Source organism: Triturus cristatus, chromosome 8, assembly GCF_964204655.1.
Source record: "Triturus cristatus chromosome 8, aTriCri1.1, whole genome shotgun sequence".
In the NCBI taxonomy this organism is placed as follows: domain Eukaryota; kingdom Metazoa; phylum Chordata; class Amphibia; order Caudata; family Salamandridae; genus Triturus; species Triturus cristatus.
Window position 1 is genome coordinate 1,110,747,054 of NC_140591.1, and position 12,823 is coordinate 1,110,759,876.

A 12,823-nucleotide genomic window follows, 5' to 3' on the forward strand; every position below is an offset into this window, starting at 1 on the left:
TGGCCCCTCCTCGTTGCATTGAGTCACAGCTGCAGTCTTGTGTGATTGACTACAGCTCCCAGCTTACACCATAACGGGTGAGTACCACCAGTAGGGCCCAAATGTTCTCAAAGTGAGCGCTGCTTGTTCATGACAAATGGGGGCTTTGGGTGAAAGGTATAGCCCATAGATTGTCCTGGATTTTTCTTGGGTCCCCAACGTACTGCCCCAATTACAAGAATCCGCCAGGCCCTGAAATGCTGTTACAATGAACGCGCTTCTCTGTGAAGTCACGGACTGCTCCTGGCAGCAGCCACTTGCTTAGCCCGATCTCGATGGCGGTCCGAGGCAATCCAATACTTTGGAGAGAAAAGCCACATATATAGATATATATATATTTGTGCTCTTTCAGTGACACAATGGCTGGGCACAACAAAACTTTATGTTGAGTCTGATCTGATAAAAGTGCGTTCCTTCGCTAGCATGCAAAAATGAATAGTGGGTTTGAACACGTTATAACTGTACCAATGGGCACAATGTTTTATCACTGGTTATTGGGTTTATGGATGTGATATTGCACATACAGTACATTATGGTATCTTATGACTTTGAAGTAGCATCTGGTAATTGATAATACATATATGATATTTTAATTGTGCAGTTTGCTGTCTTAATTTTTGACGCACTAAGGATACTTGCTATTGAATAGTCTATTTTCAGGTACTTTTTTTTACTTAAGACCATGGTATAAACTGGCATGTCACGTATTGGATTCAGATAGTTAAATTCAACTTTCACTCTCTTTTGGATCCTTTCCCTCCTCGGTCCCTTAGGTAAAGAATTTTGATATATTCTGGTATATATGGCTTTTACTGCTCAAGTGAGACGACTCACATATCACCTCGACTGACTTCTATCATGATATAAATGCATGCCAAATCCAATATATTCAGGAGTGTTATCTTTGTTTCTGCTAATATCCCTACCAAATTAATCATGTGCATAGAGGTTGCATGCAGTACATATATTATTTATTGTAAAACCTACCACCATGTGAATTTAGCGATGGTGAAACCATCTTGATAATTTGGAACAAAGGAATTATGCATATCATATTATATTCTAGCGCTGAAGAAGTTAAAGGCGGATGGACCTTACGAAACACGTGTTGGCTAGTGATGTTTCTGATTTTTACATTATAAAGAACAAAGATTTTGTAAATGTTCTCAAGACTAAACGAGTATTCCTCTTTGGTGCCCACAGTAATTCCTGTACCAATCTAAAATACTGCTTTCGTTTCTTTGCTTCTATGGAGGGAATTGGGTATTTATGGAAGTAAACACACTCTAGCATTCCTCCCTTACGCATGCCCCAATGACTACTCACCACTCCAGAAAAGGAGTTTTCCTTTTTCTACACTGGGACCTCTTCTACCTTGGCAAGCGCTGACTAACATTTTCCAACGAGAGAATTAATAGGCTGGTCAGGAATGGAAGTGCCCCAGACAGAAGTGAAGAATATGGCTACTTGAAGCAGTGTCACTCTTTAGTATGATAGAACAAAGTAACATTGGCCTCCGGAGTTGAGACAGGCTCTGAGATCAAAGCACCTAGCCAAAAGCCTGGGAGTCATCATTGATGGTGACCTGACAGTAAAACTACCACTGTGTGCTGTGATTTCTTTGTGTATACTAGCATTGATAACAATTAAAAATATAGCTATGTTTCTTTCTAGAGAAGAATTTAAAATTGCTATTCTAGCCCTAGTTATATGTAAATTAGATTATGCTAATTCCCTTTATTCAGCCTTCCGAAAGATGATTTACAGACTTTAAACAGTGCAGCTAGATTAATCTAAAAGGCACCAAGTTATTATCGCACCTCACCCCTTCTCAGGGAACTTCATTGGCTGCCTGTGGAATTTATTATCAAATATAAGATCTTCTGCCTCACTTTTAAATCTTTAATAGGAGAGGTACCTCAATTTTTAAGGAAAAAGTTAACAAAGTACTGTCCAATATGGGAACTTCGCTTTTTAGGTCTCGGCTAGCGAAGGCTGCGCTTGCGCAGTCTCGCTCGCGAGATTTAATGACTTGGAGAAGAGGGGCTTGAACCCGCGCCTCTTCTCCATTGGCTGGCCTCTTAAATGCTGGCCAGCCATTGGAGAAGAGGTTCGTCTCGCAAAACAGGCCCCGTCCTTTTCGGATTCGGGGGCGTTTTTTTTCGATACTTTTCGCTGGGCGTGTTTTTCTCTCCTCCAGCCAATGGCAAGAGGAGAGAAAAAGAAAAACACGCCCCCGAATCCGAAACCGCCGCTGCGTTTCTCCGAGGCATTTCTGCTTCACCTCGGAGAAAGGCAGTGGTGTGCTTGTTTTCTTCTGGGAGTAAGCCTCTCTGTATTCAGATGCTGCCTGTGTGCCTGTTTTCTGCCTCGCCGTGTGCTGGAATCCAGAGTTCGTCCCTCGGCGTCGCGTCCACATCCTTCCCCGTGCCTGAATGGGTGACGTAACCGGCGCTCATGTAAGACGCTACTAATCTCCCCGTACCGAGATGTGTAATGAAAAAACGGTGCTATGTGGCGCGCTCCAACACCTTCCGGTCGAGTTCACGCTATATCATTGCTTTGGCCGTCGACTAGACTGCCGACTTTTGTGCTGGAGACCGGAGTTCGTCCCTCGGGGTAGCGTCCACATCCTTCCCCGTGCCTGAATGTGTAACGTGACCGGCGCTCATGTAAAGCACTACAAATCTCCCCGTGCCGAAATGTGTAAGGTAAATACGGTGCTATGTGAAGCGCTCCAATACCTTCCGGGCGAGTTCACGCTATATCATTACTTTGTCCGTCGGCTACACTGCCGACTTTTGTGCTGGAAGCCAGAGTTCGTCCCTCTGGGTAGCGTCCACATCCTTCCCCGTGCCTGAATGTGTAACGTGACCGGCGCTCATGTAGAGCGCTACAAATCTCCCCGTGCCGAAATGTGTAAGGTAAATACGGTGCTATGTAAAGCGCTCCAATACCTTCCGGGCGAGTTCACGCTATATCATTACTTTGTCCGTCAGCTACACTGCCGACTTTTGTGCTGTAAGCCAGAGTTCGTCCCTCGGGGTCGCAAACAAGCCCCGTCCTTTTCGGATTCGGGGGCGTGTTTTTGGTCGATTTTTCTCTGGGCGTGTTGTTCGAGAAAAACACGCCCCCGAAAACGCCGCTGCCTTTCTCCGAGGCATTTCTGCTTTCACCTCGGAGAAAGGCAGTGGTGTGCTTGTTTTCTTCTGGGAGTAAGCCTCTCTGTATTCAGATGCTGCCTGTGTGCCTGTTTTCTGCCTCGCCGTGTGCTGGAATCCAGAGATCGTCCCTCGGGGTCGCGTCCACATCCTTCCCCGTGCCTTAATGGGTGACGTAACCGGCGCTCATGTAAGGCGCTACTAATCTCCCCGTGCCGAGATGTGTAATGAAAAAACGGTGCTATGTGGCGCGCTCCAACACCTTCCAGTCGAGTTCACGCTATATCATTGCTTTGGCCGTCGACTAGACTGCCGACTTTTGTGCTGGAGACCGGAGTTCGTCCCTCGGGGTAGCGTCCACATCCTTCCCCGTGCCTGAATGTGTAATGTGACCAGCGCTCATGTACAGCGCTACAAATCTCCCCGTGCCGAAATGTGTAAGGTAAATATGGTGCTATGTAAAGCGCTCCAATACCTTCCGGGCGAGTTCACGCTATATCATTAATTTGTCCGTCGGCTACACTGCCGACTTTTGTGCTGGAAGCCAGATTTCGTCCCTCGGGGTCGCGTCCACATCCTTCCCCGTGCTTGAATGTGTAACGTAGCCGGCACTCGTGCGGGGCGCTCCAAATCTCCCCGTGCCTGAATTTGTAATGTACATACGGGGTTATGTAAAGCGCTCCAATAACTTCCGGGCGAATTTGCACCATATAAATATATAACTCTGCCAGCTGGTGCTTTCGTTCTACTGCTGCCTACATCGGGAGAATAAAGGGGGTTAAGAGTGCTGGTTAAGTGTTGTGTTGAGGGTCGCGTCCACATCCTTCCCCGAATGTGTAACGTAACCGGCACTCATGTAAGGCGCTCCATATCTCCCCGTGCCTGAATGTGTAATGTAAATACGGGGCCATGTAAAGCGCTCCAATACCTTCCGGGCGAGTTCACGCTATATCATTACTTTGCCAGTCGGATAGACTGCCGATTTTTGTGCTGGAAGCCAGAGTTCGTCCCTCGGGGTCGCGTCCACATCCTTCCCCGTGCTTGAATGTGTAACGTAGCCGGCACTCATGCGGGGCGCTCCAAATCTGCCCGTGCCTGACTGTGTAATGTAAATACGGGGTTATGTAAAGCGCTCCAATAACTTCCGGGCGAGTTCGCGCCATATAAATATATAACTCTGCCAGCTGGTGCTTTTGTTCTACTGCTGTCTACATCGGGAGAATAAAGGGGGTTAAGAGTGCTGGTTAAGTGTTGTGTTGAAGATTTGTGGTGGGGGTTATGAGCAATGCCAATAGCTCTAACTTTAACAATGCCGAGACCATTGCATTGTAAATGCTTGTTTTCTGTGTCTTTGCTGGCTGTCTCTAGATATAAGAAATTGGGAATGGGTGGCTACTGCTTTTCGTAAATGGCTCCATCCATTTGGAAAACACTTCCTTTCTCTCTTGAGCTGCAAACGAACAATTTTTTTTAATTTTTTTTTTTAATTAGTTTTAAACCATAAAACATTCATGATACATGAATTGCACAGACAGTTGTGTATCTATACATTGTAGGTGTTAACAATAAAAGAAAGAAAAAATACAGTTGACAGTTTTCGTAGTAGCATCTTGCAGGAGACCTGTAATACACAAGTTATACCCAATGGTTGTTTGGAATACGGGAATATAATACGTGGAATAGGAATGTTACAGTCAGGACCATACAAGCGTTCTCACCATGTCCCCGGGACTGCATTTGTGCGCGGGCCATGTTCAAATGACATACATTAGCGTATTACGTATCATTTGTGGTGTCCAACAAGATATGTTTTGAGGGGATCCCATATGTCCCTGGGTCTCCAAGCCAATGGTAGTAGTTCCGCATAGGCAGTCGTTTGATCCTGCCAGAATAGCATGTCTTTAACCCAGTCCTTGAATTTAGGAGCTCTGCCCCGTCCCCATCTACATGCTATTCTTCGCTTGGCCAGTAGCAGCCCTAAGGAAATAAATAGTTGGTATCCCACCTCTGTTGTCTGTGTGTAGCTCAGAAGAGCGGTTAGTGGTGAAATCTGAATCAGGGGTGACGTCATCTGTTGCAATGCTTCAAACACTTGTTTCCAATATGCTGTGATGCTGGGGCAATTCCAATCGAGGTGTAAAAAGTCTGCTTTTTCCGTCCCACATCTGTCACAGCGGCCGTTATCCCGCAATCTGTGCCTATACATCTTAACAGGTGTATGATATATGGGGTGCATGAACTTATAATGTATAATGCGTAAGCAACAACTTGATGACACCAGCTCTGTGTGTTTATAGCAGTAGAGCCATTGTTTCTCCGTTACTGCCTGCCCCAATTCTATTTTCCATTTCTCCCGTGCATCACATCGTACTAGGATTTGGTTGGTGTATATGTTAGGAGGTGAAGTGTAAGGTGCAAGTGTTGGTGGTGATGTGCCCTTATTGTGGCGTCAAGGTGTTTTAGGCGGTTTGTCCAAAGATGGATTGATGGCCTCCTCAAAAGTAAATTCGCTCTTTGGAGAGAGGGAGTCTTTGGTCTGCTAAACAGGGTTAGCCAGTACTCGCTTGGTTCTAGGCTGAATATGAATTCGCTGCTGTCTGGCATTGAGTTCCTCTAGTAGCCTCTGGAGGATACATTGTTCCTGCTCTTCGGAGGCGACAGAGGATTGTGCTCTGGGTGTTGTCTTCCTCGGAGCCGAGTGAGGCTTACGGATTGCCAGCGCTGAGCTGGATTTTCGCTCTGAAGTCTTCGGTGTTAAGTTCGGCTTCGAGGGCATTTGTGAGGTCAAAGCCTAAGACCCTGCTGATGTGAAAGGGTGCATCTTGGAGCTGGGCTTTGATGCTGAGCGCTGTACTCCTGTCTGCTCTGACTCTGTATGTAGGTGCTGACTATGGCCATGTGGCAGTAGCAGACCGGAGGCCTAATTGTTGACCTGCGAGCTCGATGCTCGACCCTCTTGAGGGCAATGCTCGGCTTCTGAGTGATGTTTGGAGATGGAAGGTGGGACAACTGCACTAACTGCAGCCGTGTTGGTAAAAGGAAATTGGGCGGGCGGAGACTCGTCGACTCTGGAGGCGGAATCCTCCTCCAGCTCCAAAAGATTAATTTCTGCCACAGAAGCCTTTGGCTGTTGCTAAGCCTCGGCCTCCTGTTCTCCGAGACAGGTCCAGTGTATCTTCCTAACACTGGAGCACATTTGATGCCAATGCAAGGCGACAAGCCCAGCTGTATCGAAGAGTCTCTTTATTTTGGAATGCAAAGCATGTCAAACAAGAGCCCTCCTGATCATCTGGAGACAGACAAAGGTTGCTAACCTGCTGTAGTTCTGTCCTGGGGTACTTTGTTCTACACTTTGGACAGTATCGGAATGGAGTCCTTTTCTTTAAGGGCGCATTTCCTGATGTTGAGGAATGGAAGGAGGCCTGAAGGGGCCAGGTCCCATACAGGGGCTGAAGTAGTCGACCACGCAAGCAAACGAGAGAGGACATGAACGCTAAGAATTGAAGATGTATTGCTTCTTCAGCCGAAGAGGTAGGTGGAACCGAACGGACCTGGCAAGAACACCACGCGACGCCAAACCGGAGTTCGAAGGAACATGTCTGAACCAGATGGAGGAGAAAAAAACAATCTAGTAATGGAGACGATGCCATGCACATTACCAGCAATAGGTGGATTCACAGTACCTTGTGACTCAAATACTTCATCGAAGAAAAACTACTTGCACACGTCCGAGCCCGACGCTAGATGACAACACTATGCACAGCATATGCATCTACAGCTATACATGCATGAACTATATATTTATTAAAAGTGAGTTTTTAAGCCTGAACTGAGAAACATTCCTGCCCCACCCAGATGGCACTGCTATTAGTGACTTTAGAGGCAAGTCAGGAGTCATGTGTACCCATTATGTGGACTAGATTCTGACTGTACATGGAGCAAAGGTTTAGTCAATAAATCAAACAAAAGAGTTTATGTACAGCAGAAATTCTTAACTCAATAATCCCTTCTCCAGAAACCATAAGCCGAATCCAGAAAATTCAAGAACTACAATCCCATCTCTCTGCCGACAAAGTCCTTGAAAAGGCCATCACTCCCCAACACACAGAACATCTGGAGAACAACAATCTTCTGGACACCTCTAAATTTGGATCCCACATCAACCACAGCACCGAAACAGCCCTGATCACTGCCACTGACATCAGAAATCTTCTTGACGGGGGAGAAACGTCAGCCCTTATCCTTCCCGACCTCTCAGCAGCATTCAACACGGTATCACACCACACCCTTATCAAGAGGCTTCACCACATTGGAGTCAAAAAGATGCCCTACAATGGATCGCCTCCTTCTTCATCGGAAGAACCCAGAGAATCTGCCTACCACCTTTCACCTCAGAACCCAAGAACATCTTCTGCAGTGTCCCTCAAGGCTCGTCCCTCAGTCCTACACTGTTCATTACCTATATGACCCCCTTTGCAAACATTGTCAGAACTCAGTGACTAAACATCATTTTCTATGCTGAAAACCCCCAGCTCATCTTCTTGCTATCAGAAGGCCCCTCCATCCCGATGACCAACTTCACCAGCTAAATGACGAGCATCGCCAACTGGATGAAAGACAACTACCTAAAACTCAACGCATGCAAAATGAAGTGCTGATCTTCGGGAACAACACCTCCAAGTGGAACAACTCCTGGTGGCGTTCCAAACTAGGACCCTCACCCACTCTGACAGATCATGTCGGCAACCTTGGCATCATCCTGGACAAGAAGCTCACCATGAAAAGCCAGATCAAGTCAGACTCCTCCGCCTCCTTCCTCACTCTTAGCAACTCCGTAAGATCTTCAAGTGGGTCGCTGTCAACACCAGACGAACCGTCACTCAAGCCCTAGTCACCAGTCGACTGGGCTGCGGCAACGCACTCTATGTAGAAATCACCTCGCACCTCCTGAACAGACTGCAGACCATAGAGAATTCAGCAGCCAGACTCATCCTAGACCTCCCAAAGTGGACCCACATCACCCCCACCTCATGAAGCTCCACGGGTTCCCCATTCAGAAGATATGTCAGTTCAAGATTCTGATTCACAAATACAAAGCCATACACAACCAAGGACCAGCATACATCAACTACCGACTGAAGTTCCATCTACCCTCCAGACACCTGCACTCTGACTCCCTCTCCCTCACTCACATCTCCGCACACGCCACTGCAACATTGAAGGACACTCTTTCTCCTACCTTGCTGCGTAGTCCTAGAACGACCTTTAATTTCACCTCCAGACCTCATCCTCTCTGTTGGTATTCAGGAAAGGAGTAACAACCTAGCTGTTCAGCTGAGCACTCCCTAGCAGATGGTTCTCGGCGTCTGGATACCCTCACAGATGATTAGCCGTGCTTTATGAGTCCTGTTTGACTTTTTTGACTTGACATATATGAAGGTGCTCTCATATGTGATAATGAAGAAAAAAGCGGCTCTTTAAAATAAAATATTTGCCTAGGATCACATTATTTGTGAACAGTTCATGGGTGAAGCACATTACAGTTAGGTCAAGCAGGTCATTCAGGTCACTAGACCTGCAGGTCTGGTTTTTATGTGTTTTTTAGGCCTGTGTATCGACTGCTGCTTCATAGGTTTGAGTCATGATTCTGTATTAATGATTTAAGACCCCTTATTATTATTCACTCTTAAACCAAATGGGAGTCCCCCTATATATTATTTACTTATATTACTTCAGTCATTTCAGCACACAACAGAAGGTAGTGATCTTCAAGTGTATGTCTTGAGGCGGAGTATGGCTTTGGGGAAGGGTTTCATTTTGTAAATGGTAGCACTGTAATATTCCTGTGATAATGTCGCTTTCTACTTAGTTTCGATGTAGACTCAGAGGAGTTCCAAAGAATGTGTTGGGTACAGCAGCGTACAGTTTATACATTTGCTGCATGCAGGCTCCATATATCAATAAATGTGTTTGCTCATCTAAGGTTACGCTGATTTCTAAGTCTCAAATCTCTGGAACATTCTGAAGTTCCCTAAACACATTAGATCTGCGCAGTGCTCTGACCCCCGTAGTGGCTCCTCTTGAATCCCTGCAGAAATGCATGTTACTGACACTTAAGACTCGACTAACGCACCTCGTAATGTTAAAGAAAACAAGTCCCAACGCGTGCCAGAAGAACCGTACACTCAGCATGGTCAGTTCGCTCAGGTATAGGTCAAACATTCACAGTGCCGAACTCGGTTCGAAGAGTTAAATTGCACTAAATGCACTTAGTTTACAAAGCACTCGACTCGGCCATTAACCGTTAGCCTCAAGCCGCACTGTCCACCGCCTTCACGTGGAGACAGCGATACCCCGAAGTGCACAGATTCCTGCCCACCCCTCTGCCCTACGACAACGCCCCCCGCCCCCTCCTTCCTTGGCCGCTCACCTTCGCTCAGTGTTATCCTCTTTCCTCCTGCCTCCCCTGAAGGTAAGGTGGCGCGACCGATCAGCCGGAGCTCCTCAGGAGCAGGAGGCGTGCGCGCGCCGCTCTGCATGGCCGACTCCGCGAGGAAGGGCAGTGGAGGGGTCCGGTAACACGCACGTCTCATGGGGCACGAGCTCGGTGAGAAATACGTCATTTCTTTTTTACTGGCAACTAGATGCGTCACAACTCGCCTGTAATAATACAATTCAATCAAGACGAGCTTTTATAACGGGATTGCACCAGTCCTATGATTTGCCTAAGCTTAGCCTGGGCAGCCTCTAAATACTGAAACAATTTGTTTGGGAGCAGCCCGTGTCACGCAGGGGCCTTCCTCCAAATAACAACAGTGCGCCGCCTTTATTTACCGTTACTAGCTCTTTCTTGCCTGCATTGTCACCCACTGTTTGTCAAACAGATTGTCATTTGTCCGTCACAGAGGGAGAGATAACACTAGAGATATCCAACTGCTGCACGGTGACCCTTTAGTGTGACCTAGCTGATCTCACACAGCCCTACTTCTAGGTTACTTATCACCTTGATGGGTGCACTAATATCTGGAAAATTCCATGAAATGCCCTAAAAATGTTCATATACAGCAGCGTTCTTAACCATCAGGCTGTTAATTGCCTTGGCTGGCAAAATTGAATCGAAATGATGGCTTTGTAGCCCGTGACTATAGTTTAGGAACTAAATCGTACTCGCTCACAACATGCGATTGTGTTTTAGGTACATCATTCCACCTCATATTGAGTGTTTGCATTGGAATGCATGAGGGACATTTTTACTTCTGAAAATGCACACATTCAGTTAATCCCTGGCGTGCACTATAAATAGGAACCACTATTTAGTTGATTTTTTTTTACGGCATTTGTATTTCTTTTTTATTGTTTTTGCCAGGACTCGACAGTGCGATTACTACCACCACCACCACAACCACCTCTAACACCACCATAATCGTCATCATTCCCAATTCCCACCACCCTCACCATTACCGGCACCGCCATAGCAACTGCGCAAGCCTGTGTTGGCATTCTTTGCCACATGACAAGCAGCCCTATTGGCTTTGCCAATGCTAGGCTGTAGCGTAGCGAAGAAAAAATATTAAGGAGCGATGTTCTCAGAGGATTTTAACGATTCACTTGTCAAAAATGGGGCGTGAAGGGTAAACAAAATAGACGTCTCACAGTTTTCAAACAAGTTAAACAACGTGGACTTCTTTGTAATTGCTCAAACCAATTAAGTTTGAAAAATGTGCCCGAAGGCACACGCCACCTATGAAGGATATATTTATTTCTCTTGCCGTCCCTAAAGACAAATTTTAATTCCAAAAGCAGGCCTTATACTGCAAGTCTCTCAGGCCAAGTTCCAAACTTGCTTATAAGTATTTCTTTCGCGGGCGGGCGATAATATATTGGTATGAATAGCGCAAACTACTGCACTTTCGACGTTTCTAAGCACTGTAAATGCCAGACTGATTACTCCAAGCCAAATGTATGGAACTCACTTTACAGACATAAGAAGGATATAAGGCTGAATACATTTTGCAGGTTTCGAACCCCTGACTGACTTCCAAAACACACATCCCTTAGAGGTGCAGACTTTCGGTTCTCTTAGCCAAGCCTATCTCGGTGACAGGTTTCAAATGACTGAAAACAAAAGGATGAGGATGAAGCAGGCCTCGGGCTCGAAAGTCCTGTTTCCAAACGAAACGCACTCGCGAACAAGACGAACTCGTGTTTATTTACTAGCGCAGAAAAAATGTTGTAGGCAGAACTCAGCGGTTGTCGGTCTGAAGAAGGGTTTCTGTAGCACTCATCCGTTAAAGGATTTGCTAAGGAAGAGTTCCTTCGCTTGACGTTGGCACGGCTGCCGAGGTCAGCAGGGCAGTCACCGGTCACAGCGCCAAGAGTACCTCATCTGTGTAAACTGCAGAGTTTAACCAAGCCACGTGATTAAATGAATGCAGTCCCGGATTTTAGGGGTTGTCGGCAGGTGAGGCATGGACAACGTCAAAGCGGGCTCTTCCGTGTTTGTTTTCAGATGATTGAACAAAGTGTGCAAGATTGCCAGCGTTTTCCCTCGGGTGCTTACATCCCATATTACAAGCTCTCCTGGAGTTATGCGATTGTGCAGCTGGGGCGTTTTCTTCCCGGTTATGGATTTACCGCGTTTGCCATATAATCCACCAGTTGATGCTTAATTTGTAGATTGCAACAAACATTTTTCTTGCTAAAACGGATCCAAAATTACTTTAAAAAACCTTTCCGGTGTAGCGTAATGGCCAGGGCCTGCTTTAGGGCAGTGCGACCGGTGCGGCCGCACTGGGCGCTGGCCTGTGGAGGGGGCGCTGACTTCTTTGGAGGGCGCTGTGTTTAGCAATAACTTATGATTGGAGAGATGAGGGGCACTATTGCCCGGTGGTAGTGAGAGAATCTGAGGAAGCGGTCATGGGGTGTGGGGGCGTCAAAAATGATTGTCGCACTGGGCGCCACCAGCTCTAAAGCCGGCCCTGGTAATGGCAGACCCCATTTGAAGGTTAAGTGGTCACGTTTCAGTTGCTGGTTGGGTGAAATCTTTGTCCAGACCGTATTAATGTGTGTTAAGATAAAACAGTGAAATAATGCTGCCATGGAATTTGCTGCATAATGTGCCCACTTTTGCTGCATAGTTTAGAAAATCCTGCCATATGATTGTGCCGTGCATTGCCACATAGTTCCAGTGGCCGTGCTTAGTGCCATGTTCAGTGCAAAGGCCTTGGCTTGCTCATGTGCACACTGCATTATTTTGCAATGAGCACAAACAGGAATCCTGGGCTCACATGCACACACCGCAACTACAAAGGGTGTACGGGACCCTCAGTGCCTCCCTCCAGAGATTCCCCCCCCCCACACACACACTGCAATTGACCACACATAGCACAGTCTTTAGGCGCAAGTTCTCTATTGGGGACAGGGCCGGCTTTAGCCCTGGTGGTGCCCAGTGCGACAATGTTTTTCGGCGCCCCCAACGACCACCTCAGTAACGGATACCCTCACTACCACCCTTTAACAGTCTCCATAACCCCTCTCTCAGATGCATTTATTTAATTTTATAGCGTCACTCATAAAAGTGAAGGGTGTCAGAGCATTTTAGATAACACACGCATTACACAGAG

The 12,823-nt window shown here is 46.7% G+C and overlaps 1 protein-coding gene across 4 annotated transcripts in view; it reads right to left on the reverse strand.

Annotated features, from left to right (window-relative positions):
* Positions 1-12,823, reverse strand: part of REPS2 (RALBP1 associated Eps domain containing 2) — an 856,334-nt gene that overhangs the window by 581,078 nt on the left and 262,433 nt on the right. Inside the window, exon 1 of one of the 4 annotated variants that reach the window (XM_085622670.1) lies at positions 9,631-9,863. The exons of the other annotated variants lie outside the window; for them this stretch is intronic. Coding sequence (XP_085478796.1) covers positions 9,631-9,823 — 193 coding nt within the window. The 5' untranslated portion in view covers positions 9,824-9,863. Of the gene's footprint in view, positions 1-9,630; positions 9,864-12,823 lie in introns of those variants that run through there. 4 annotated transcript variants of the gene reach the window in all.